The sequence below is a fragment of the Nesoenas mayeri genome (genome assembly GCF_963082525.1).
Source record: "Nesoenas mayeri genome assembly, chromosome: 1".
NCBI classification, from domain to species: domain Eukaryota; kingdom Metazoa; phylum Chordata; class Aves; order Columbiformes; family Columbidae; genus Nesoenas; species Nesoenas mayeri.
The window spans coordinates 49,730,021-49,754,976 of NC_137541.1; the positions used below are offsets into that span (position 1 = coordinate 49,730,021).

The 24,956-nt window shown below is 33.1% G+C and overlaps 1 protein-coding gene across 1 annotated transcript in view; it reads right to left on the bottom strand.

The window, feature by feature from the left end:
• Window positions 1-24,956, bottom strand: part of LRRIQ1 (leucine rich repeats and IQ motif containing 1) — a gene marked incomplete at both ends in the record, with an annotated part of 106,793 nt that overhangs the window by 14,016 nt on the left and 67,821 nt on the right. Inside the window, 3 exons of the mRNA XM_080342573.1 lie at window positions 192-312; window positions 5,248-5,308; window positions 6,908-7,040. Of these exons, the coding sequence (XP_080198699.1) occupies window positions 192-312; window positions 5,248-5,308; window positions 6,908-7,040 (315 nt within the window). The remainder of the gene's footprint in view (window positions 1-191; window positions 313-5,247; window positions 5,309-6,907; window positions 7,041-24,956) is intronic.

The window sequence follows — 24,956 nt, forward strand, 5'->3', positions numbered from 1 at the left end:
AAATCACAAGAAGAAAGATATTAATGACGTGTGTTTTAAACAGAACTGTAGAAAATGTATGAAAAGGTTTTAGGTATGAAGGAAACAGAAAGAGAAGTAGCATGTGTTATTAGGGATTCCAAGCATGCTCAGTCTCACCTAGGATTTTAAAGTGATCTTTAAAACGAATATTGAAAAAAAACATAACTTACTTGCAGATCTTGCTGAGTGTCTGTGTGGCTGCATATTTTTATCTCTGTTCTCAGTCAAAGCACTTCCACTGGTCATGGAAACAAGGTCTAAATCCATGTCTTCTCTGCTTACAGGGCTTGCCTGGAAGCAGTGGGAGAGAATGTACACAATCATGAAACAAAATATAACATTTTCTGAATACAGCTCACATTACCCCAAATAAACAAACAGGGTCTGTCAAACAACCTTCTTCAAAATGATACCACAATCCTTTATTGTTGCCTAGGCTGAACAAATGCACTATGTCAAAGCATTTTTGTAAATAAGAGCCGATCTTAAAATTGTGGTTTGTGATCTGAGTCAGTGCAACAACAAAAGAAAACATTTTAGTACAGTAATTTTGAAGAAAATCAATCTCGCAGATGGCTGATGAAACCTTAAACAGCTTAAGATCATTTACTGACCAGTCTATAATTTAAGTTACAGTTGAATGTCAGAGATGCCATATTGGATTATTTTCTGTAATATTTATGTTTTATCCAGGACATGTATCACTTCAATCAGTCAAGGGCCCAGTAAGAAATTTAATCTTTTAGTTTTTTTCTAATTATCCATAACCATCAGACAGTATTTTAATTATACTTTAGGTAAGGGTATTATATGAATTATAAACTTCGAACATCCAGTGGTAGTACGTTTTGGTATAAGGCCTATTACCTGCACATAAGTATTACAAAATAGAAATGAAAATCATATGTCTTTTTAGCAATGGGTCTTTGTTTTGGGAATATGTAGGGCAAAGTTTAAAAATACTGACCTGGAAGACACCACACACTGTAAATGGTAGATGGTTAGTTTTGCAGAAATTACTTCACATTTACTCAACAAGAACTCCCTTTCCTTGAAATGAAAAGCTATTCGACATCAAAGGCAGCCATCTAACATTACTGTTGGCTCGGTACTGAGGGGCAGTGACAATGACAGAGAAAAATCAGACACTGCAGAAGAGTGATCTACAAAATCCGCAGTGCAGGGCCCATCAGCTGGAAGTACTGAACATGAGGACATAGTTAAATTTTCTAGTCTCTGGATCTTCACAAGTGGAGTCCAGGAGGCAGATTAAGTCCTTCCTCTATCTGGGGTGAAAAGCCCTAAATCCTTTCAGAACCTAGGTGTCTAACCGAGTAGCATTTGTTTTTTATAAAAACAAACTAACAACAAAAAACTGAAAGACTATGCTAGTGGTAATGTCACCAAACTTTTGCAAAACATCATAGTAGTTAGACTGCTCAATCAGGAAATGAGAGATTGCATCTCAACTCCTTCCTTGGGGGGCTGAAGCCTGCAGCTCCCTTTTTCTCAGGAAAATGCTGTTACTATAAAGTTTTAAGCTATTCTGGAGGAGACAATCTCCAGACTTCCTGTTCAAACCAGCTCACTGTACCAAGAGCAGCACTCCACCAATGTGGACAAGCTTTGTAGTCGGGTCTAACTTAGAGAACTCAGATGAAATGGAGACCTGTTTCATTTCTTTGTCTCTACACAGTCACTGTTTAATGTAAAATTCATTAAAAAGTTCATGCATTTTCAAACCAACTCCAAAGATACAGATATTTTACACTCTTCCTTAGTGACTGTGTACCCTCTGTGTCAGTACAGAAAGTTTATCCTCTGTTTTCTGATGCTTGTCTTTCATGTGTTAATGACCACGACTTCATAGTTTTCCTTTGAAGAGGTAGAAGTTTGTATTATGGCTGTTAACAACAATATTTTATTTTCTATTCTGTAGCAGCGTCAAGAAACTTTGAAATGAGTAATAGTTTCATTCTGCTAACTCTTTATATTTTTGGCCTTAATATTTACAGTTGGTTTAAGCTTGTGAGAGCTCCATATGTTCAAAATCTCTAAATAGAAAGCTTTTAGTCTTAGGAGAAATAAGGCAATCATTGTGATGCTCAGAGAGATATAAACAATCAAATTGATCATTTTTATTTCCATCTAACCCATTTCAACACATGGCAGAAGTTTTCTAATGTCCCAATTTCCAAAGACCTGGGAGACCTCAGTATTTTAAACAACTAACCTTTCCATGGAATTATTATCCAGTTCTTACCATCATAGAATCTGAGGCTTCATCATCTTGTAGGCTACAATATTCGGTGTAATATGCAAAATTTTAATATGGGTGCTTGTATCTCTGACGTAAAATATTCATCGTTTTCTTTCAAATAAAGATAAGTGTTTTATTTTTTGGTAATTACAGTATTTTTCTAAATTACAGTATTTTTTAAATTACAGTCACAGTAATATTTAAGGTTGTATTAATCAATGGAGCAAACTTAATTTCAGCTTTGTAAAAAAGCTGATTGAAAGTCCTCTGAAGCTAATTAAAACCTTCCCTTTTACATTTATAGCTTAGAGCCAAAAATTTGGAAGAAATTTAAGATACTGGTGCACTTTTTCACAGAGTGCAGTGTTGGACTTCCATCTGTAGTGATCACCATATTTAAATCTTCAGACTTTTTGTCAGTTTTATTACTACAAACCTTTTTCTTTTTTTTTCTCCAATTAATTGGAAATGAATTTCAGTCTGGAGGAACCTTTGCCTTGAATACAGCTCTGCATTTGAATATTTGCCTATTCTTGTGTTAAATTATCAAGATAGTCTGCAGCATTCCAAGGTAATAAGTGCTTTTAAATTCAAGTTATATCTTAATGATTTGGAGATGCTGATTAACAGTGAAGTGGTTAACCATGTAGGTAACTTAAACTACACACAGAGATGAATCAGGAAACCTATCCTACTTGTCATTTAACAAAACCATATTAATTTCAAGTGCCCAGTTTGTCCGTATGCTTCCCAAGCACTTATGTAGTACTAGTAGCAAGCAAAATCATAAAAATGATCAAGATTAACATAAGGTCTTAGATTTACTAAAGGTTATCACATATGTTTTATTCCCCAATGAGAACAGCTAAGACTTTATTGTTATTATGTAACCATTGAAATACCATTTTGTATCCATGAAAAAGAATGCCCTAAATTCTTGGAATGTGCATAAATATCAGATAGAAAATTATATTAATCTAGTACCTTCAGAATGCAGGCTTATGGAACATATACTAAATAGGGATCCTATTACACACCAGGAAGCTTTATGACTGAGCATATGAATAAACCACTAGAGATGTCCAGGAAGGCTTTCCTCTTCTATTTTTTTTTTTTTTTTTACTTAAATGTATGTTTTCCTCTTTCTTTCAGTTTACCAGAATTTTTTCAACTTTTTGATAATGATTCCAGCTAAGTGTTAACTTCATTTTTGTCATGATTTCAGAGCTCTTAACGGAATTACTGTGCAAAAGCATTAGAAGCATGTTCACGTTGTTCACATTCATATTTCAACCTTTAAAAGTTAAGAGAACCTATATAAATTTTAAAACCATGATTTTCCAGCCATCTGTGTGTACTAACTACATCATTATTTCATGGCCTATATAGTGCTGTTTTCTGTATTATAAATACATTTTATAATTTTATTCCTTTTTTTTTTTTTCTTGTCTTGCATTTTTCTCTGTCTTTCATTCATGTGGAACAGCTGTGTAATTATGTGGCACAGGCTGTGACAATCCCATAACATTGCCAGTTATGTGGGCATACCACATAATACTGTTGTAGGATTATAGCAGTATTCTGTGGACAGAACTGCCTACTGTAAATAAGATACAATCTACCTATGTGCACATATGCTTACTGAAAATTACATAATGTGTAATTTAGATAACATTATTAGATTATGATTTGCTCAAATTAGAGCGATTACTGTTTTAGACTTTGCCTAACAAACGACTATTAGTGCTGCTGCAACCAAAACCCATCACAATGGTCACCTGGTTAATGATTTCAGCCAGTAAATTTTAACACAAACATAAGATCTGGATGCACCTCACACCAGACAAAAATCTTTGACAAAATCTGCTTTAAAGAAAATAGTAATATAAGTCTTAAAAGCATTTTTTCAAGAGGGAATTTTAGAAGAGGGTGTGTGTTTCCAAAACATGCATATTGCATAGCTGGTGAAGCTTAGAAAGACAGAGGTTGGAAAGGGCCAAGATTGCTCAGAGTACAGAATTAGGCATATGGCACATAATCCAAGAAATACTTTTATGCAACACTCTGTGTTATAAGACACTAATTCTGTATAGTTTGTAAGTTTTTGCTTCTTTTTTAAACGCCTACATAATTATATCAACAAAAATATTGATAATTTGGCAATAAAATGTTAAGTGTGTGTATATATATCTACACACAGTATAAATTGGCCTGTAGGTATCCAAACACTGCTCACTATCAGAGGAACTTTTGGTATTTCTGACACTGAGTCTTTTAATTTTGTAAATCTTCAGTCTGTTAAATTGCTCATATTCCCTGTGCTGCCAACCTATAGAACTACCCATTTCAGAAAATATTTTTTTTTAAATACTGCAAAGAAAAGAATGAATCATGATAAGAGTAGAGGGCATTTTATGATGTAAAAAATATAGAAAATAAATTGTAGGAATAATCTGGTTTTATACACTGTTTCTAATAATGTCACCATATTAAGATAGAAGTCCCACTTACTGTCTTTTGATAAATGACACTGTGGGCATATTAGAGTGATTTAGATATGTGACTTACAGAATTTAATAACATTTAAACTTGTCTGATTGACAAGAACATGTTTTCAGTCAATAATGCAGTTGACTCTGAACCATGCTCAGTTTTTTTTAAACACTTTTTAAAAGGTTGATTTAGAAGCTTTAAAAAACACACAGTAGATTTGACGTCTTAAAAACAAAACCAGTATCAGATTATGAAACTAGAACCCTATATACACACATGGGTTCTTGTGCCCAAACATTTTCTTCTGATCTCCATCAATGGGTGATTTGATTGCCAAATAGAAAGAACATTAAAGAATTATACTCAGTCAAAAAAAAAAATCTCCTGGTTGTTTTTAGACCAAGTATGCATTTGAAAGCACCATCAAGGCATAGCTGAATTCTGCAAAATCCCACAAGGAAATAAGTTCTTACCACAAGTTGTACTCGTCTGCTGTCACGTATCACAGGATCTAACTCAGGCAAAAAATGACAGCTGGGAAAAATGTAGAATAGAAATTAACAAAACCCACTGTACTGGGTTCACTAAAATACCTGGACAGAATATGTTCCTGGAAACACTCCTGCTTAACTAGAAACTGTACTATTTGAAATAATTCCATGGTTAAAAAGTATCAGAGTAATACATATTAACTGATAATGTTAAAGTATCAGAGTAATTAATGTTAAAATATTTGTACTTAACATTAAACTCAATAAATCAATAACTAATATTGTTTATTTCTATGATAAAATATTAATTTAAAAATATGTCAATAAATGCAACCATGCATGAATTTTTTGCATGAACTGGCATAAACTATAGCAAAATCAGTTATCACATTACTTTATGTAGGGATAAAATTGTTTTCAGTTACCCAAATGTATCAGCTGTTCTAAGCAGTCTACTAGTGATGTTCCAATGGAGATTAGTAGGACTTTTGCCATATTCAAAAATGGTATCATAATCTTAAAAAATATCAGTGCAAATACGAGTGCATAGCACATGTCTGAAGAGGCAACAATAATATTTTTAAAACCCTATTCTATACATTGCTATGTCTTCTTACTTTCAAACATTCTTACATGTTCTGCTCCAGTGTTTTCATTCAAATTAAAAGTTCATGGCAGTTATCTCAAACAAATACTAAGAACGTTTCACTATTATGGAACATGACTGACAGATATATAGTTTCGAAGGAATATTTGCTACGGATACTTCTTATAATCATTGATACAACTTAGAAATGAGTTATATTTTTCCATACAAAACTTAACAATATGCAGTCCATTTCATTACAAATGAAATACATTTTTAATGAAAATAAAGCTTAAATGCTTACACTAAACTCATTACTTGCCTACTGACACCTTGTTTGGTTTTATTAGAGGTGATTGGCACTGTGTCTACTAATGACTTCACTATGATATCAATGGTTTATATGGAATTTATGACCAAAATATACTTACGATGTCTTCATGTTAGTTTAGGAAATGAGATTAATATTTTCTTTATTTTTTTTTAAATATTTTACCTGTTTAATAACAAAAAGTATACTATGAAGATGTAAAAAAATGGTTTATATTTTGAAAACAAAATATAATTACAATCTATCTAGTTAAAAAGTGGATTTTCTACTTCCTTAATCAAATCTAACAATATAGGTAATGTTACAGTTGATCTAATTACATAAAAACATAATATATACTAATAAAGTTATAAAATACATGATGAATAAGCACTTTTTTCTACACTCTTTACAACATTAAAAACACTGTATTGGTAGCATAAAACTATGTAGATCTTTATCATAAGATTCTGCACCATTTAACATTTTCTTATCACTGTGGAAGAAGTATCTGTACCATGACAACTAAACTGATTCTAAAGGGCACCATGTTTGGGACCTGGAAATATGGCGCACTGTCTGCTAGCTAAAAAGTCATGTTTGTTTTAGAACTATTAACCTAGGTTTCACTTTACAAGATAAATTTAAAATAAAATAAAATAATTTTTAAAAACCCACATCAACAACAAAAAACCAAAATGCAAAACACAAAAACCAACTGTTTAATTTAAAGGCAATGACCTCACCACTTTGTATTTTTGGAACTGGCTGCTTCATAATCCAAAAGCTGTGTATGAAGCCACTGGCATGTAAAGTCTCCTCTCCTTTGTAATTTCTCATCTAAAGTAGTATCCAGCTGAGAAAACTCTTCTTTTTCACCTGAAGAGGAAAAAAATACTCCTGTCTTCCATTATTTCTTTAAAATATATTTTGTTTTAAGATTCCTTAGATAACTTTGAATGTATTGCCTTAAAAAAAAAGGTAATTACTTGATTTTCTTGCAAATAGTCCAACTTGAATTTCTTCAGATACATTTAAGAAATACTTTTGAATTAATTTTGAATTAATTTATTTTCTCTTTTGGGATTAAATATTGGCCTTCTGAATACATCTGTTTTTATTGGGAAATAAGATTCTCCTTTATTCTGAAATATATATTATACAGAAATTGCTCATCACAGCATCTGTGAATGCTGCTTAGTGTGCTATCAAAAAAAATACACATTCATTCATATTTACAGTTCCATTTACCAATCTATAAGGTAAAAAAATCACAACCATACACAAGAGTGGTCACATGGCAGTTTTAATCTTCTGATCTGTCTTTTACTAATATGATTTATTAAGAGATTTTAATGGCGATTTCAAAGCAATTGCATACATGATACTATTTTTCAAAAATTACTACCTAGTTTTAGATCATAAAAGACACACAAAGAGAATAAAATAGTGACATTATGGAAAAAAGCTGTAAAATTCTGCAGATTCTTCAGTTTTTGGGGCCATTCTGCTGAATACCAGATATATTTTGAAGTATAAGGAAGAGGATGCCAGAATTGAAAGAGCCTGCAGAAGAAGAGTCATTGTTCTATGGTGGCATTATTGGATTAGAATAACTTTTTATTTTCCACCTTTATATCTCAAGTTCATAGGTTATGTCTTCTTGGCAGCTTCTACTCAGGGCTTTTTTGAGACAGCAGAAAACATTTTTTGTTTTTTGTATAAAAGTTTTTTATTTTTTGTCTTTAGTGTCATTTCAGATGACACTGGGTTATCCTCCTTCTTGCTGTTTTTTCCTTCAGAGATTTTTTTATCTGTTGGTGATAGGTATATTCAGCAGCTACTAGAAGTCTCCTAATAAACTGTAGGAGTATGTCTGTCCTTTTGCACTTGAAACAGCAAATAACGTAGGTCACCTCACTTTGTATTAAGTGCATTTGCCCACTATGAATGATTTAACTATCAATAACTGTAATGGTGGGAGATGTCAGAACTGCCTTTGAGGTGAATAGTTTCTTTACACTCTGTATTTTAAGCCTGAGTTTTCATTCATGTTTTGACAACATAAACTGGAGTTACAGGCTATTCACAATCCTCCTTTTAAGAGGTTTGCTACATTACCTGTAGTATTTTTTTAGACTTATCCTTCTGGAACAGGCTGCCCAGGGAGGTTGTGGAGTCACCTCCTCTAGAGACATTCAAAACCCACCAGGACACATTCCTGTGTAACCTCATCCAGGTGTTCCTGCTCCAGTGGGGGGATTGGACTAGATGATCTTTAAAGGTCACTTCCAGTCCCTAACATTCCGTGATTCTGTGATAAGCTGAGAAACATATTTCCTCACTTGCATTTTACTTGGCTTGGCAGTGACCTCACTGCTTTTATCCTTTAGCTTTAAGGGAATATTGTTAGAGTATCATAGCTTCTTATTTCATAGTCTGAAATACAAATGCCTTTTGGTTGTCCTCTCAGTTTCCCTTGGTATAGAGAATCTCTGTTCAAACCAAATCCATTCCTTGGGCTGAACATGTTAAATTGCTAAAACCTTAAGTAGCCTATTAAAATTAGGCAAAGTTCTGATCCAGAATATGAAGCCAAATGTCTTGCTAGGGATTTACAGACTAGAATTTAGGCAAAAGAATTTATCCTCATTTGATGTGAAGAACTCTCGTTTACCTTCTTCGGAAGACAGAAAATGAGAAGCTTGTATGGACAGTCACTGTACCCAAATGAGGTTGTGAGGGCTGACTAAAAAGCCCAAGCAATGAACTGCTCAAGCAGTGTCAAATATTAAAATACAGAGTCCTAATTACAGAGCTAATCACCTTCCTTGATTAAAGTGGAAGACATGTCTTCTTTCCTAAGTTTATGATGTTGCCTTCTCCTGTTCGTCGTTCAGGAGTACACTTTTCTGACATTTACCTTTTGAAAATGTAATGAAAATGTTTTGAAATGTCCAAGCCTGCAACCACACTGGTACTCTTATAGCTCTTCAGATGAAGAAGATGCCAGTTTGTAACAGCCGTAAGAAACATTCTGTATGACTTCATAAGAACAGTTCTGGAGACTGAGCCTGCTGCTTTTCAGCATTTGTTCTCCAATGGGGAATAATTCCCCAGGAAATCTTTAGGTTTTTTTCTTATCTCTATTTGCAGAAAAGTTGGTCCAGCATTACGATCTTTCTCAGAAGAATTACTTCTTCCTATTAAAAAGGATCAGCATTATTTATGCATTTACTAAAATGTTTGTTACCTTTTCCTCCATTAAAATGTAGCGATTTAAAACCAGCGTTAGAACTGAACGTCTGAGTCTGTGTGTCAGTGGCAGTCAAAAGAGGATGCACATCCAATAAGCTATGATGAAACTTACAAAAGAATGAATACTTTTCAATTAGCAGGTTATTTTTCCAAAATTATTGTTAATAATTCGCCTAAACTGCAGTTTGAAATTTTGGGTGAAATACGTTTGAAACACAACTGGTTTTATTTAATAACATTTTATTTTTAATTTATTTTACTTATTTTGCATTGTTAATTATTGAAATATGGTTGAAACAAGAAAGTGACCAAGATGAAAGTGAACACAATAGGGTGTTTTTCTTAAAATCATATATACTACTAAGCAGAGTCTTCTAATTCTGTATTAATGTTAATAGTGTCTTTTTTTCTCAAATGGGCAGACACTGTCAATAATTTGTGTAATAATGCTGCAGAAAGCTGTATCCTATTCTTTTTATTTGGAACATACTCATATTCTTACTGTTTAATAGTAACATCTCTCTTTTTAATACTTAAGAAAGAATAATACGGTATGAATTAAAATACAGAATTATCATTTTTCTATTTCACTTATGAACACATGTGTTTGAGGAGCTGGTGTATCAATATCATTATCATGCATTTGCTCGATAGCTTTCTTAAATTAGGGCTGTTGTTTTTGTTGTTGTTTTTTTTTAAACCTGAACCTGATTTTGTAGAAGTACAAATACTCACAAGCTCCACACAAGTCCCAAAGAGCTGTAAGCATTCTGCATCTTTGAAATAGATCAGACCTATAATCTTTAATTGTTAAACCCAGACAACTCTTAGAATATCAAAGAAAAAAGTACTACATCAAAGAAGGCACAACTCCATCAAAATACAAATAAACTTCAGAGGTATTGTATTCTCATTAGATTATCACTTCTAAGCTTTCAATCTTTCTTTTTTCTTTTTTTTTTTTTTTTGTTTAAATATGAAACACACGTTAATAATTTAAGATTGGTCTTACATTTGGCATTAATACAGTAATGATCTTTAGGTGTTGCCAATTAATAGTCCACACACACATTGTGCATTTAGGTCAGATCCAGGGCAGCTTTCAGGGGCACCTACTGCCATTTTCCTACAGAACATGGGTATCTAAGTAGAGAGAACTTATTCAGAAGAGCCTGGGAATCTGAAATGTCCTTGGAACTGACCATTACAGGAAGATAAATTATTTTCTAGGTCCTCAAATCAATGTGCAAACCTCTAAGAACCTGAACTTTGGGATCCAGAAAAATGTCATCCTCCTTCTGTCAAATTCTTTTGCTGGGCATGCTCTGAGACAACATGACTCATGTTCGGTTTAAAATAGAGATGCTACTTAGGGACTTCAAATTAGAGTATCTCTGGATAATCCTTTGAGTGAGTTAAAGGAGAAGGGCTAAGAATCTGTGAACTATATCTGGTGAAGAGCCTCAAGTTCTAGACAGGTTTTTTTCTCATAGGTTTTTCTTCAAGATTGATGCATCTTGTGCCCTCAGTTGTAGCAGTCAGCTTTAAAAAGAGGATTGAAGCATATGCAAAGGGAAGAGCTTGACATGTGGAAGCTGGAGATTCAAATCTCACCAGACTAAGGAGCACCTCAAAATCACATTCCTCGGTGCTAGGGCAAGTGTTCTTAAGAGCAAGCCAGTATGCAACAAGAAAGAAGATGGTTACATAATTCAGGGTGATCTTTCAGATTTTCCATTTTAGTTTTCAGATTTTATTCCTAGAAAACACCAATCATGATTGTTCTAAACCCCAGTTAGCTACTCAACGCTTTATATGCAACTTTATGTGCCATTTTATATGCAACAGGATGCTAAGGAACCTGATTCAACACGGTGATTATTTTTCTAAATCTATTTGTTGACAATGGGAAGATAAAACGTATAACTTTAATAACTCAAATGTTTCTTGAAACAGAGAAATCTGTGAAGAAGTCTGCACTGTATCCAATCTTTTACAGTTAAATTTTGTGTTTAGAGGATGATTTAATTCACTTCAAAACTTGCATCATACAAAGTCCAATATAAATCAAGTAAGAGACTAAGAAAACTAAGACCTACAATGTGAAAGAAGGGCTTGGAATTTCTTCAGCATTCTAAGTTTTCCTCCCTTAATACAAAAAATCTGTGACCAGAGTTAATGTTCTCAATATGTATTCTGGAAGTGGTACTCTTAATTTAGTAATTAAGTAGCTGATCATGGGTATAAAAATCATGTCTGTGCTATTAATACATTGACATTTTTCTTATCTGTCAGTATTCTGGTATACATTACTAGCCAGCAATACATATTATGAGCGCGTGTGCATGTGAATCTGTATATGAGTGTACGAACTCTATAAAAAGATTATTCTGAATGAAAATTAAAGTTATATATAATCCATGAGGATTTTTATAATTTCTCTTATGTCTACCATAAAGTTACACTATAATACATCTTAATAAATAGTCTCGAAATCCCAAACCTAAAATCCAAATTTTATCTCATTTTTCTCCATATGTTAGTCAAAAAACAAAATCACATTATTTCTGTTACAATTTCTATAATACACACAGAACAGAGAGCAAGAACTACATGAGTAATAACATTGCTACCAAGGCAGGAAACTGAAGAACTTGAAAACAGATAGCAAAATAACAATAATTAAAAAACCACAACAACCCCACCACTTCCACCCCCCAAACCACCCAGAAAACTATAGCAGACTGTTAGAGAAATGAGAGGAATTTCTTCTCTTCCACAAAAATCTTGACACATTTGTCAGTAGCCTACAGTGTCAGAACTCACTAAATAGACTTAAGTATTACATACTGATCGTCCAAAATACTGTTTGTGGAAAAAGAATGGTATTTAGAGTGGTATTTAGCACTTAAAAACATAGAAACTTGCTTGTGATCTAGCTATACTGTATGGAATAGTTATTTTTAGATGTTACTTTTTCATCTGAGTAACTTTAGAGTAAATCAGCTTCCATCTCTAGGGCTAGAATGAATGAAACAAAAAATATAAATAATAAATAAGTAAAAATATTCTAGCAGTGTCTGAGCCCACAGTTAAACAAAAGATGAAATACAGATTTTTTTTTTCACAAAAATACCAAATCAGGTTATGACCTGCAAAATATCTTAATGTATAAAAATGCATTAATAATTACATCACAAGGAGTTTTGAACATGGGAGTGTCGATCAACGCACAACAGTACGCCTTTCAAAAATTATGAAAGCAAATAGCAAAAAGAAAAATAAAAGTTGTTTTTTCTTCTAAAATTTGTACCTTTTTTCTTTTTTTTACTAGATATTTCCTATTTTTTTGGACTATAAATAAGGTCTACTATATTACTATTCCACCTGCAAACCTTCTTCTCTTCTCTAATCTCTTCATCTGTTATTGTAATCATCTCCTTTTTACCATATGACTGTTCCTGACCTAACCCTCATACTCATTCTTCCTTCACCAAATCTGGGTATTCATCACACTCTCAGTTAAGACCTTAGTCTTTATTTTGGCTATTCTTTTTCTCCTGGTTTTAATATCTATTTTTCACTGTCTTTCACACTGTGCTCTATATCTGAGTGATTAACACCAATAATAAAACTTCATCTACTTAGTTCATCCTGCTTATTATTAGATTATGCAAAAACTGAACCCTTTCACCGAGATTCCCGGACCACTGAAACTGTACAAATTTCAGCTTCTGAATTCAAGGAAAACAGGATTTCATACTTGGACCTTCCCACACATTCTTTTCTATTTTGCTACTTGTTCTTGCCTCTGCAGAATACACCACCAATACTATTTATCAGAATTAGTATTTACTCCTAGCTTATTGCATATGCTCACTTTGTTCCTTTCCCCACTTTGAGGCAAAACCAAGTATTAATCTTCAGTGGTGTACTTTTAAGACACCTCATTTAAAGTTTTTTTTTCTCTATCCACATCACAACAGTGGCAATGAAGTTCTCTCAGTATTTCCTGATTATTTAATCTCTCACTGCAACCCTCTGGTCACACAAATACATTGAAAACTATTTCTCCTTATTAAATTGCTCATGTCTTTTACTCTTCTTGTGAACATGGTACTTTTCCCCTTGAATTACTTCATAAGCTTCACTTTCCTTGCACAGACTTCAAGGCAGCATCAAACGCTGTTTCCTTCCAGTTTATCCAACTTTCACAACTTCTATGGGCTGCCACCACTTTCTGTACTCCTCCATTTACGTTGAACACAATTTCTCATCTTCTATAATGTCCTTCATAATAATACCAGTTTCATATAATGATATTTCCTAAGACATACATCATCTTTTTGAGTTGATCTATAAACCCAAACAAATATTTTACCTGAGGTGTGTACAGGAAGCTGCCACACATACAGTTGCTGATTTTATTTTTTGCTAATTTATGCCTGTTCTCATACACTTTAGACAGTGAATCTTTGGATAAGAACTTGAAGATCTATTTGGGGAGAGATATCAGAATTGAACAGCGGAGGGCTAATAACAATAATAATGTCAGAATCAGTTGCATGGGTCAATCAAAAATAAGTCATAGAGATGGGAAGAAAAAATAAAGGAACATTAGAGCCCACACAGGGCTTAACAGGGTTTAACACAGGCCCACACTCTCTAACAAATTGTATGAGATTCCCTTGTCCACCAAATGAAGAATTATTTATTTAAAAAAATAAACCAGAAAACAAAACAATATTCTGCCATTTGATTAAACTTGTTAATTTTGTACCTTTTAAACCATTACATTTAAAGTTATGTAGACTACTGCTCAAACACATTTATGTCAAGGAAATATTCACCAAAATTGGTTTATTTCTTCAGAATGCTACAGCAGTCATTTAACACTGGAATTAAACATGCAGTTATGGTTATTTATTTTAACTTGAGTGAATGATAAAGGCCATGTGAATTATTCACCATAGAAAAGCGGAAGAAAAAACTACACAAACAATTGGAAATGTTAAGATTCCAATTTCTCAGAAACCTTCCAAGTTTGGAAATGCAAATATCAGGTTCTCGTGACAGTCTATGATTTTGCATTTGTTAAATCTTTGATTAAACAAACAACCAAACATCAAACTCTTCACATCAAATTCTTCACTCCCAGTACACTATACAGTTTTATTGTGGTAATAATATAATAAACAGCATTACTATTAGCATAGCCAGAGATTTTCATATTGTATTAATGCTGTGGTAAAAGTGAAGACAGATTGTATTTTACTCAGCAATGTGTAACACAAGTGACAGCAAATACAATGAAGAGTATATATAAGAAAATTTTAATATCTCAGCATCTACCTACATACACACAGAGACACATATATGGGCACACACAGCTTCCTCAGGTTCCCAAAACCTAAACAGATGGAAGCTGCATTGCAACTAAAAAGAAGAGACTAGCATTCCTCAATCCAGCCACCCAAGACTTTTTTTATGTATAGGTTGTGAAATAACATGAAATAGTTTCATGCTTGAAAAGCTAAGTTGGTTCCTTCTTAAAAAACAAACAAACAAAACCAAAACAAATAAACAAAAAACCCACCCACAAACAAACAAACAAAAAAAACCCAAACCAAACCCCAACTTTATGAAAATGGAGAAGCTACAGGGATAATATTCTACCCACATGCATACAAAGACATGAGTTCATGATGTAAACTACTCCTTCCTGTAATCGGCACTTTTCAAGACCCACTCAGGTTTTTACAGCTTTGAAAAGTGCATTAAAAAAATAACACCTTACAGCACTATGATGTACTTTCACATTATTCTTTTGTGTAGTCTTCCATGAGCAGGATATTCTGTAGTCTATACACCACCTGCTTCAGCCACTCAGCATGGGCAAATTTCACCACCAGTGATGCTGAGAAGTCCATTTGGAGTATAGTCAAAAGTTACCCAGAGATCTTTGAACAGTCAAGGCCCTTGAAGAACAAAAGAAATCAAGGAGAACTAAAAAAATATTTTGAAATTTTGTGTTCAGCATTTCCATGATTAGTTATCCCTTAGTAAATATAAGGAAGAAATAAGATGGAAGTAGATTGAGTCTATTTTGTTTATCCTTGTCATTACACTGTCACATAGTTTTTGTTTCATCCCACAAATCTGCCTAGTACAGACTCTATCTCTAGTTTTTCTCTTAATCTTTGGGAATCAATACAACCCCTAATGATGGATGTTCTCTACTGAAAAGAGGAATGGATTTTATATTGCTCAGGAGAAAACTAAGAGATGCATAACATAAAAAAAAAAATAGAGAAACTTTAGACATATTTTATTTCTGTCCATTCTCAGTTCTTAATATTAACTGACAGAAACAATCAAGACCTCGAACAGAAGTGCTTAGTTGTTCAGTAATGAAACAGCATTCCCAAGCAAGAAAAGATTATCGCTTCGTATGGAGTCCAAGCCAGAGGAGTGTCCTTCTCTAAATTCAATAAACCAAGCTAAATTATTTAAGACATCAGATCTTCTAAAGGAATTCTCAAAAAAAACAAATAGAAAAGAACATTTTGTAAGAGTGCAGAAGGTCCAACTACTATGTTGTCCCCTATCAAGAGGGCAAACAATACAAAATACAATAAATTTGATTGAGTGTGACAACCATTAAGGTAGCTTTTGTTTGTACTGAGGACTTAAAAGTACAAGAAATGGACAAAACCTCCCCAAATCTAATGAAAGATTTGTTCAAAATAACAATTTGTGGTTGCTATGTAACAAGAAGACACATATGCCAAGTATTAAAGAAATAATAATAATAAAAAAAATCATTACTCAGGAATAGAATGACGTTAGTCAGTAAAAGTGACTTATACCACATTAACAATTGTCTCATAATTTTCAGAAACAAGCAATTAAAATAAGCAATTTTGTATCACAGCTTGGGAATGTGCATTAAAAAATGTTATTATGTTTACTCTTGAGAATAAACATTTTTCTAGATAGTTATCTGAATAATATATGAACTTGTTTCTAAGAACTCGTGTTCGTCAACACACGTGATGTACAGGAGTACCATGTGTGATTGGTACTTACCAATGCAGAGTAGTACTGAAAGTGAAATAATGAAATTATTAATTTCAATATGCAGTTCAGTTACAAATACCTATGAATTCATTATCTATTTTATCTATTATGTACACATGTAATTTTCAATTTAAAATTGTTTTTATTTTGTGGAGGTGAAACTATTTCTGGCTTACTTTGTGATGCTGACTTAAAATACCTGTTGGTATTCAATGAAGGCACTGTGACAATTCACAGCTATGTCACTGCAGTAATGCGTAACAGCAGAACTACTCCACATTGTCAGATATACACACAAAGTCTACATAGACTAAGTGCAAGGCTGCTGTTTAATTTACTTTACAGTAAAACCCAGGGGTACTACTGAAGATCAGGCCTGTGATTATGCCAAACATTGTATAAACAAGGTTTGATTTTATGCTAATCGAATTCAATGGAAAAAAAAGTCTCAGATAGACATAGTTCTTTTCTTAAGATTCTGTATCTAACGTGAGTTAATCCCCAAGTGTGTACAATTATTATATATTTATATATAGCTTAAAAATAACCATAAATACTAAACTTAAGAGTGACTATAAATAAATATAGGCATAAAAGCACTGATTCCTCTTATTAAGTTATACTTAATTTGTTGATACATCATGGAAGAAAATAAACGATATCAAATTTCAGTGTCTTATGGATCTATTAAAAAAGAAGAAAAAAAGAAAAAAAAAAGGAATTCCATTTGTAAAGAAGGACAGGTAAAAAAGGCAAAACAAAACCACAATTCACCTAGAGGTTGCCCTGGGTTAATTGTTAATTCATATGTCTGAAAGAGTTTAGTATTTTTATAGATTTCTTGATTAATTGGACTGCAACTTTCAGGTTGTAAAGATATGAAAAATGCAATAATTGAAACATAATACATAATTTTAGAGAAACCAACAAATATTCAAGAGCATTAAGCCCCAAGGGAATTGAAATTACTTACTTATATTGATTTTGGATCAGTCATAGTTACAATGGCATATTTTTTTCTGTCCATATAGAGAAGGTTTGAGTGATTTACCTCACTGAATGAAGGTATCAGAGTTGTCTCCTATTGTCCTTTTATATAATTTTGTTTAGACCTTTATCTAATTTTTTTTTTAATATGACAATGCACTTAACAAAAACTCCCTAATTTAAGCTTCTGTAAGCTTGACTGTAAATATTTTATTCTTAGAGTAGGTATCTTTAAATTAGTTTCTTTTTTACTAAACTTTTTAGTTAAACTTGCTACCAAACTCTCCAACTCACTTACATATACATAAATATATATATATAATTTTTTTGAAAAGGAGGGAATAAGTTAAATACCATGATGATTCTGAATAGGTGAATTTGCCTCATATGCATTGTTTATATTTGCAATAGCTTTCAATACAGCCATAACTAACTAACTTAAAAGCATTATTTGCTTTACTTGTTGGCTAACGACAGGTAAAAGAGTTGTCCATTCCTAACTTTGCTTGTTTGCAGCCAATTATATAAGCTCCTGCAAACAGCACAGAAACTTATAGAGCTTTAAGTTCTGATCCAAGAAAGGGTGAAACCCCATAAATTCCAGTTAGTTAAGCAAACTCCCACTTTAGATTAAGGAACTTCAATAGCTCATTTTAAACTATTTACTCTAGAAGAAGGGAATAGACAATTATATAATGAGTTTTGCAACCTTATAGACTAAATTAGGATATTGAAGTTGTATTATCTTACATGGGAATTTGTCTAAAAGATACAAAAAAAAATTAAGTGGTCAAACCAAGATTTTACTTCCACTGTAACAGTCACTGCCATGTAGAAGAACAAGCATTTCATTGCCAAGTTTGAATGTAACAATAAAATACCTGCTTTTTGCCTTATATCAGAGAACTTGTTTTGTAAGAAAGATTCCAACGTAACTTCCTTTTCATACAAGATATAACAATTTTAACACAAAGCAATCTGAGTGAAAAAGTGAACCAAATTCTTTAAAACAGTTGAAGAAATAGAGAAATATGAAATGGTAATATTTTCTTTTTCTGTTTTTTAATTTAACTACAAAAGGGAGCACAAAGCATTATTTTGTTCAGCAAGATTTTCCTGCTTTTCTGAAAATACATTGATTAGAAGCAGTGTGTTAGAGGTACTGATACAGAGGCTAGAAAAAGGTGTATGTATCTGCAATGAGAATACAAAAATTGTATGTAAGTAAATACAGAAACTTCTCTGTAACTTGTACCACAGTTTTTGAAAGTTTCTTTCAAATCTTTGAACTTGTCCAAATTCTGGTGCAGTGAATGCATCAAGGGATACTAAAACTGGAGAAATGTCTGAACAGCATCATCATCCTCAAGGCAGTCAGGTCTCTGAACAGACTCTCCTTCAGGATTCTGGCTAGAAGAGGACGAAAACAAGAGAAAAGAATGCAATGATGTAGCAAAATAATCACTAAGCCCAAGATATTTAATTTTCCATTACATTTAAAAAATCTTAATTCTACTCACCTTCTCCTGAATTCCAAACAGATTCTTCAGCTTGCACCTGACTGGTCCTGAATAACTACATCTCACAGTCTTCTGGGTGCTCATCAGTATTGTCTCTTTGTGAAACTGTGTTAATTATGCAGTGAAAAAAGAGGGTTTGCCCCAACTTTTTCTATAATGAACAAACATATTGTTGATGGGAAGTCATAGAAATATATAACATTCTCATAGGGGAAATAAAAAAACCCCACAAAACTAAATTCAGGAATTTGCACGATGCACGAATAACATGCATGCTTACTAATATAGTGAAATAATAGTAGCTACTTGTACAAAGGTAGGAAACCCCAAAATCCCAAGCAAGCATAAGTGTGGAAGAAGCAACTTTTAAAACTGATTCTAAGTAAGCTTTTATCAATATTTCCATTTGTAATAAATGAAAGATCTTTGAAAGAGAATTTTGAATGCAGTGCACACAACTCACATGGTATGATGACAACCTATGCAGTGTTTTAGCATATGTAGACCAGACTACAAGTAGAGTCTGACAAAACCTAAGAAGGCAGACCTGGCTAAGAGTCAGGAGTCACGCTTATTAAATTGAACTCTCAGGGGTATCATGCAATCAGAGGTCACAATCGAGGCAACAGAAGCAATGTCACGATATCAGAGAAAGGGCCAATTCAGACCTGCTCCCTGACAGGCAGTGAGGTCACGGCTTGCGGCAAATAACTGTATTAAAAGGGAATATTCTCTGCACACTTTTAGAACTGTCATCTGAACAAACAAAGCCAGGTCATTGGTAGGTTAAATCAGAACTTTCTGCTTTAGTTGCACATAGCTTCCTTTCTTTTTACATTCATTATGAATTTCTCAATTACAAAATATAGATCAGCCACTAAAGCAGATTCTCAGTAAATTTAAGTTTGAAATACACAGTAGTGTCTAAATTCCCCATTTTAAAAAGTTAAATTCTATCTTTGAGAAAATATATCCCTGGCCTCTTCAGAAACTGAAAATTGCTAAGCTTGTTTCATATTAGAAAACAATAAGCATGCAAAAGCTTTAGGGAAATGTCTTTCTACAGTCAATTTCTTAGTAAGCCTGATACTGAATCTGCATTTAGAAATCATTTAAAAAAGTGAAGTTGTTGATAATCTCCTTGCTTAATGATGACTGCAAAAGTGAAATCAAGTTGTTCTTTTGTTTGGCTACTTGCATTCCTTTATCTTGTTACCTGGCCTGGGTTATCTACAAGATTCTACTAATGTAGCAATTATGAAATTATAACCATGTTGGATTAATTAACCTGACAATAAACCTGCAAAGGAAGAACTATTCTAGACTGTCATGTGAATAGAATTTTATTCAAAAATATTATCTCTCTATGCAGCCTTTCTTAGGAATATGAGAAAAAAAATATATAAAATAACCGGAAAATTCAGTATTTCTACCTTTTTTATACATGTAAGTCAGATAAAATATCTGCAGTTCATACATCAAAACAGCACAAACCTACCAATGTCAAACAACTGCTAGAATGTTTCTGTGCTGCACATGGTAAGAAGTGAACTGTAAAATTACGAAGTTGGAAGATGTACATCATAGAAATAACAGCATAGAAGTTATACAGATATCACTGCATGATTGTACATTTTTATTAAAATATTTCAATTACTTGACTTGCAATTGCTTGTAAAATCATCTAAGTCTTCCATACATACTATTTTATATATTACATGAAACTTATTCCTTGTTCATTTACCCATACCAAATGGAAATTCTTTTTCAAGATGAACATTTCTGAAATAGATTAATGATACAGACTATACACTTTCTGTGGCCTACGTTAAAATAGCATTTGCATACCAATGTGATTTTAATGATTGAAATACTCAGTTTGGAAAATGCTTAGAATATATCTGAAAATGCACTTTCAATGACCCCTTCATCAGGAATTGGTTTTTTGAAGTGTAAAAAGAGTATTGGGCATTGTTCAGTAAAAGCAAAACAAACAAACAAACCACCCCAATGCTGACTACAGTCCCCAGGCATCCAAACAGAGGGCAACAAATTCAATAATTAGTTTTAACTAGACTTACTAAACCCAAGTGCTGCAACACTTTATTTCAGAGGAATTTAGCCAAATCTATTCTCCTTTACCCCCTCCAACCAAATCCATTTGGATTTAACTTGTTGCTAAAATTATCTGTCTTTTGCACTCTAAGACCTGGGTCACAACCTTACTTAGGGACAGGAAATAGTTATCAGGTCACTGAATGGTCAAACGAAAAAGGATTTGAAATGCTTCGGTACTCAGGGGTCTATTCATCCAAAATGATTGCCTTATGTAGTATTAAAAGCTGTGAACGTGGAGTAAACTAGTTTATGTATATGTTGGTTGAAATGCAGATATCTACACCACCTGGCTTTTGGACATGAATGTCAAGGAAAGGTGAAACAAGAGATGTAGAATCTCAGAAGGTGTAAATAAAACTATCTGAACTATTTTGTTACCTTATTCAACAATGAGAGACACTAATTCTCAACATGTGATGACATTTTGGGTGAAATCTCTTTCCCACTGAAGTCATCCTTCAGTAGTTATTAGCAAAAAACATTAAGACTTTTTGTTGTTGTTGTTCTTACACAAAGTTCCTTTTAGGTAAAAGACTGGTAAACCACTATGCTGTGGAAGCACAGTCGATAGATATTCCAAGTTTTGGAATTTTGGTAGCTCAGAGACCACGTTTAAGTCTGATGCACTCATGAAGTCCTGATACTACCACCAACTACAACAGTCCACAAAACAGTGGATATATGAACAAAGATAATACACAGGCAGGTGAAATATGTGGTCAAAATGTGAATACAGAAACTCTAAAGACTAGAAACACAGTGATAATCCATAATATTAATTTTGCATGTACCTATGGCAAACACCTCCTGTTTGGGATCGTTAGGCAAACAGAAAATCACTTTTTTTTTTTTTTTTTCTTTTTAAGGTGAAAAGAAAGAATATTACTAAAAGTGCCAAATGTCTAGATAATTTATAAATATTCACTGCATAAATGCACAGAAATGTTGTTTTACACATTTATTTTTAAACATATACCATAATTTCAGGATTGCTTCATTCCACAAATACTGAAAAAATCCTACAGTATCATTGATGGACAGGAGGTTAGAAAATTAGGCACAGATTTTATTTTTTACTTTTATTTTATAATAAGAAACTGGGCCACTAGAACTATGTAACTGAAGCTTGAGTGCGTGCACTGTAAGGCCCCTGCAGTCTTTTACAACTTTTCCGCACACCGCTGTTGTGAACTGGGTTTGCACTCTGCCAGCAGAGCAGCTCTGACCCATGGAGAGCACTCCTTCAGATCAACACTGCCTCAGGCTTTACTGCTTTCTCCAAGAAGTCTTACATTTCAGGCATCAAGTTGAATTTCTTCTGGAGATGATTAACCCAAACCCATGACAGATTTTTTCCAAGATATCCAACTCCTTATGTTTATTTTATCCTGGCTCTTTTTGGATGTACTGGACACAAGTAACCTACTCATTTTACATGTTAAAGGGCTGGTGGAGAGCCATTAATTCCTTAAAATGAGAAAATATTTCAATGTGAGAGTTCTGTTTTGTGAGCTCAAACTAAATAATAAGAAACAAAGTCATAGAATTCTGATTTTAAAAGAGAGCTTCCCCCCCACACTACAGGTTTCTGTAATGTATTTTCATCACATTTCAGGTACGATTTTACATTCCCTAGAAGTGCATTATTCTGTCATCTTTGTCAGTTATGTATGGTTTAGAAACTGCATCCCTAATGTGGCATACAAACTTAAAGCCTGGGAGATACGTAATAATTGCATTTTACTGTAAACATGGCAATTCAGCTAGTAGAATTGCAGCAAGGCCAGATTTAGAATGTGGTTATTAGTCCTTTTCAGACTACTGCTCAATAAAAAATGACTTTATTTAGAAATGGATGCTCACAAAAAATATGCTTCCTAGGAGCTGATGCCACATATATTTTTCCATTTAAAATAGCTAATTTGTAAAAGAGGAAATCAGCTAGCACAAAGTATTAGCTATAGTTCAATGTCTTTTTAAATGCTTTAAAGTAATAAACTAAAAAATATTGAAAGTACAGAAAAATATTAATATTAGCACTCTATTTTCAGTACCTTGTCTTAACTCTCATGCAGATATTTAAAAGCATCAAGTGATTCAAATCAACAAAAAGTCTATTTAATTACTATATATATTTTTTTCTTCAATGTATTCACATTTCCTAACACAGAAAACCTAAGAAACTATCTTGATCATTATGTAACAATATTTTAATGAGCTCACATTATTAACTTTAAATTACCACTTTCCAAAGTCTCAAGTTCATGTTTTTAATTAGCAGTAGGAATAATAATCTATAAGAATGTTTTGCAACATTTTTCTTCTGAGACTACAAGGAGTTTCATCATTGTGAACTATCAGAAAGCTGGAAAACGGACAACTTTAAAGAGATACTTGATATTTATCCTCCAGTCATATGACATAATGACAAGATCATTTTACCTCTTATTCTTGTTCCAATATGAAAAATAAATGTTATTTCTATGGACAATTTAAAGAGAAATTAATAAATATTTCCATAATCAAAAGCCACCTGAGAAAGCATAATATGTTCGTTATCAAATTCGTATTGCTGAAATCTGTCTTAACATTATACCCATTACATTTTCTTTAGTCACCAATGAGCATAAAACGACAGGAAATACAGTACAGCCAATTAGAACTATATGTTCCCAAACTACAGCAAACATATCTTGACAACGTAGTCCAATGCATTTTTAATATAGTTAAGGTTCCTGGCATTGGTCACTGTGAACATTCCTGAGTGAAGTCAAGTTGTATTGTTTCCAGTTCTTTAAAGGGTATGGTTTAGATGTGCCACCAACGGATATAGATATGGATACAACTAAAAATTAATAGACTATATATGCCAATAAATCACCTAGTCTATATAATTAATTAGATCCTAGTCTATCATATTTTGATAAATTTAGTGAATCATACCCAAATAATACTTGGATTATTTGATTGGACTCTCAGCTGACGTACTGCATTCTCTCAACTTGCTGTACAGATTGGAATCTATCTCATTCCAGTGAACAAAAATTATTTGGATAACCCACTAAAATTGTTGTGGCAGATGGATAAAAGAGGACCATGAAAGACATATACTGTTCCCAAAGCTTGTAGCAAAACATTGTGCTAGGCCTCAGGGCTCCTTCTTTACTTTTGAGCTGCCGTACCAGTACCTGGTTGGGAAAGCAGGTATCCTTCCTCTGTGCAAATGAAATTACAGACCCTGTAATTACAGACCCACAGCTGGCAGAGATAATCTGTTAGATGTGAGGCCAGGACTAACTGGAACTTCTCAAAAAAGAAGGAATCAAGGATAGATTCTTCTTCACTTCCTGATCTACTCTATCCAAAATGATCAAGACTATTTTACGCTAAATCAACAACTGAAATAGCCTCCAGACAAGAGGAGAAGCAGTCATAAAGCTTCTAAAAATATGCTTTGCTGAAAATAGGAAACAATGAAAATTATCTGTGTTCCTTATAATATTTCCAAAATTTTGAGATCTTTGAAATGTCACGATCTACAAAACACAGAAAACTCTCCAAGAATGTTCATTAAAACAGTAAGCAGACATATTTTGTTTGTTGACTAACTAGCACTAACTGAAATTCAACAACCATGCTGGAAGCATAACCCTATCACACCAAAAAACACTGTAATATACATAATCCCAAGAAATGTCCAGGAAATAATCAGAAGTGTAAGTACATTAAGTCAGGCTTTCCTCTGTCTTCAGGTTTTCGATCAGGCTATAGTTTCTTAAGAGAAGCAGCAAACACATATTTACACTTGCATATTCTGTCATTTACTGCACAA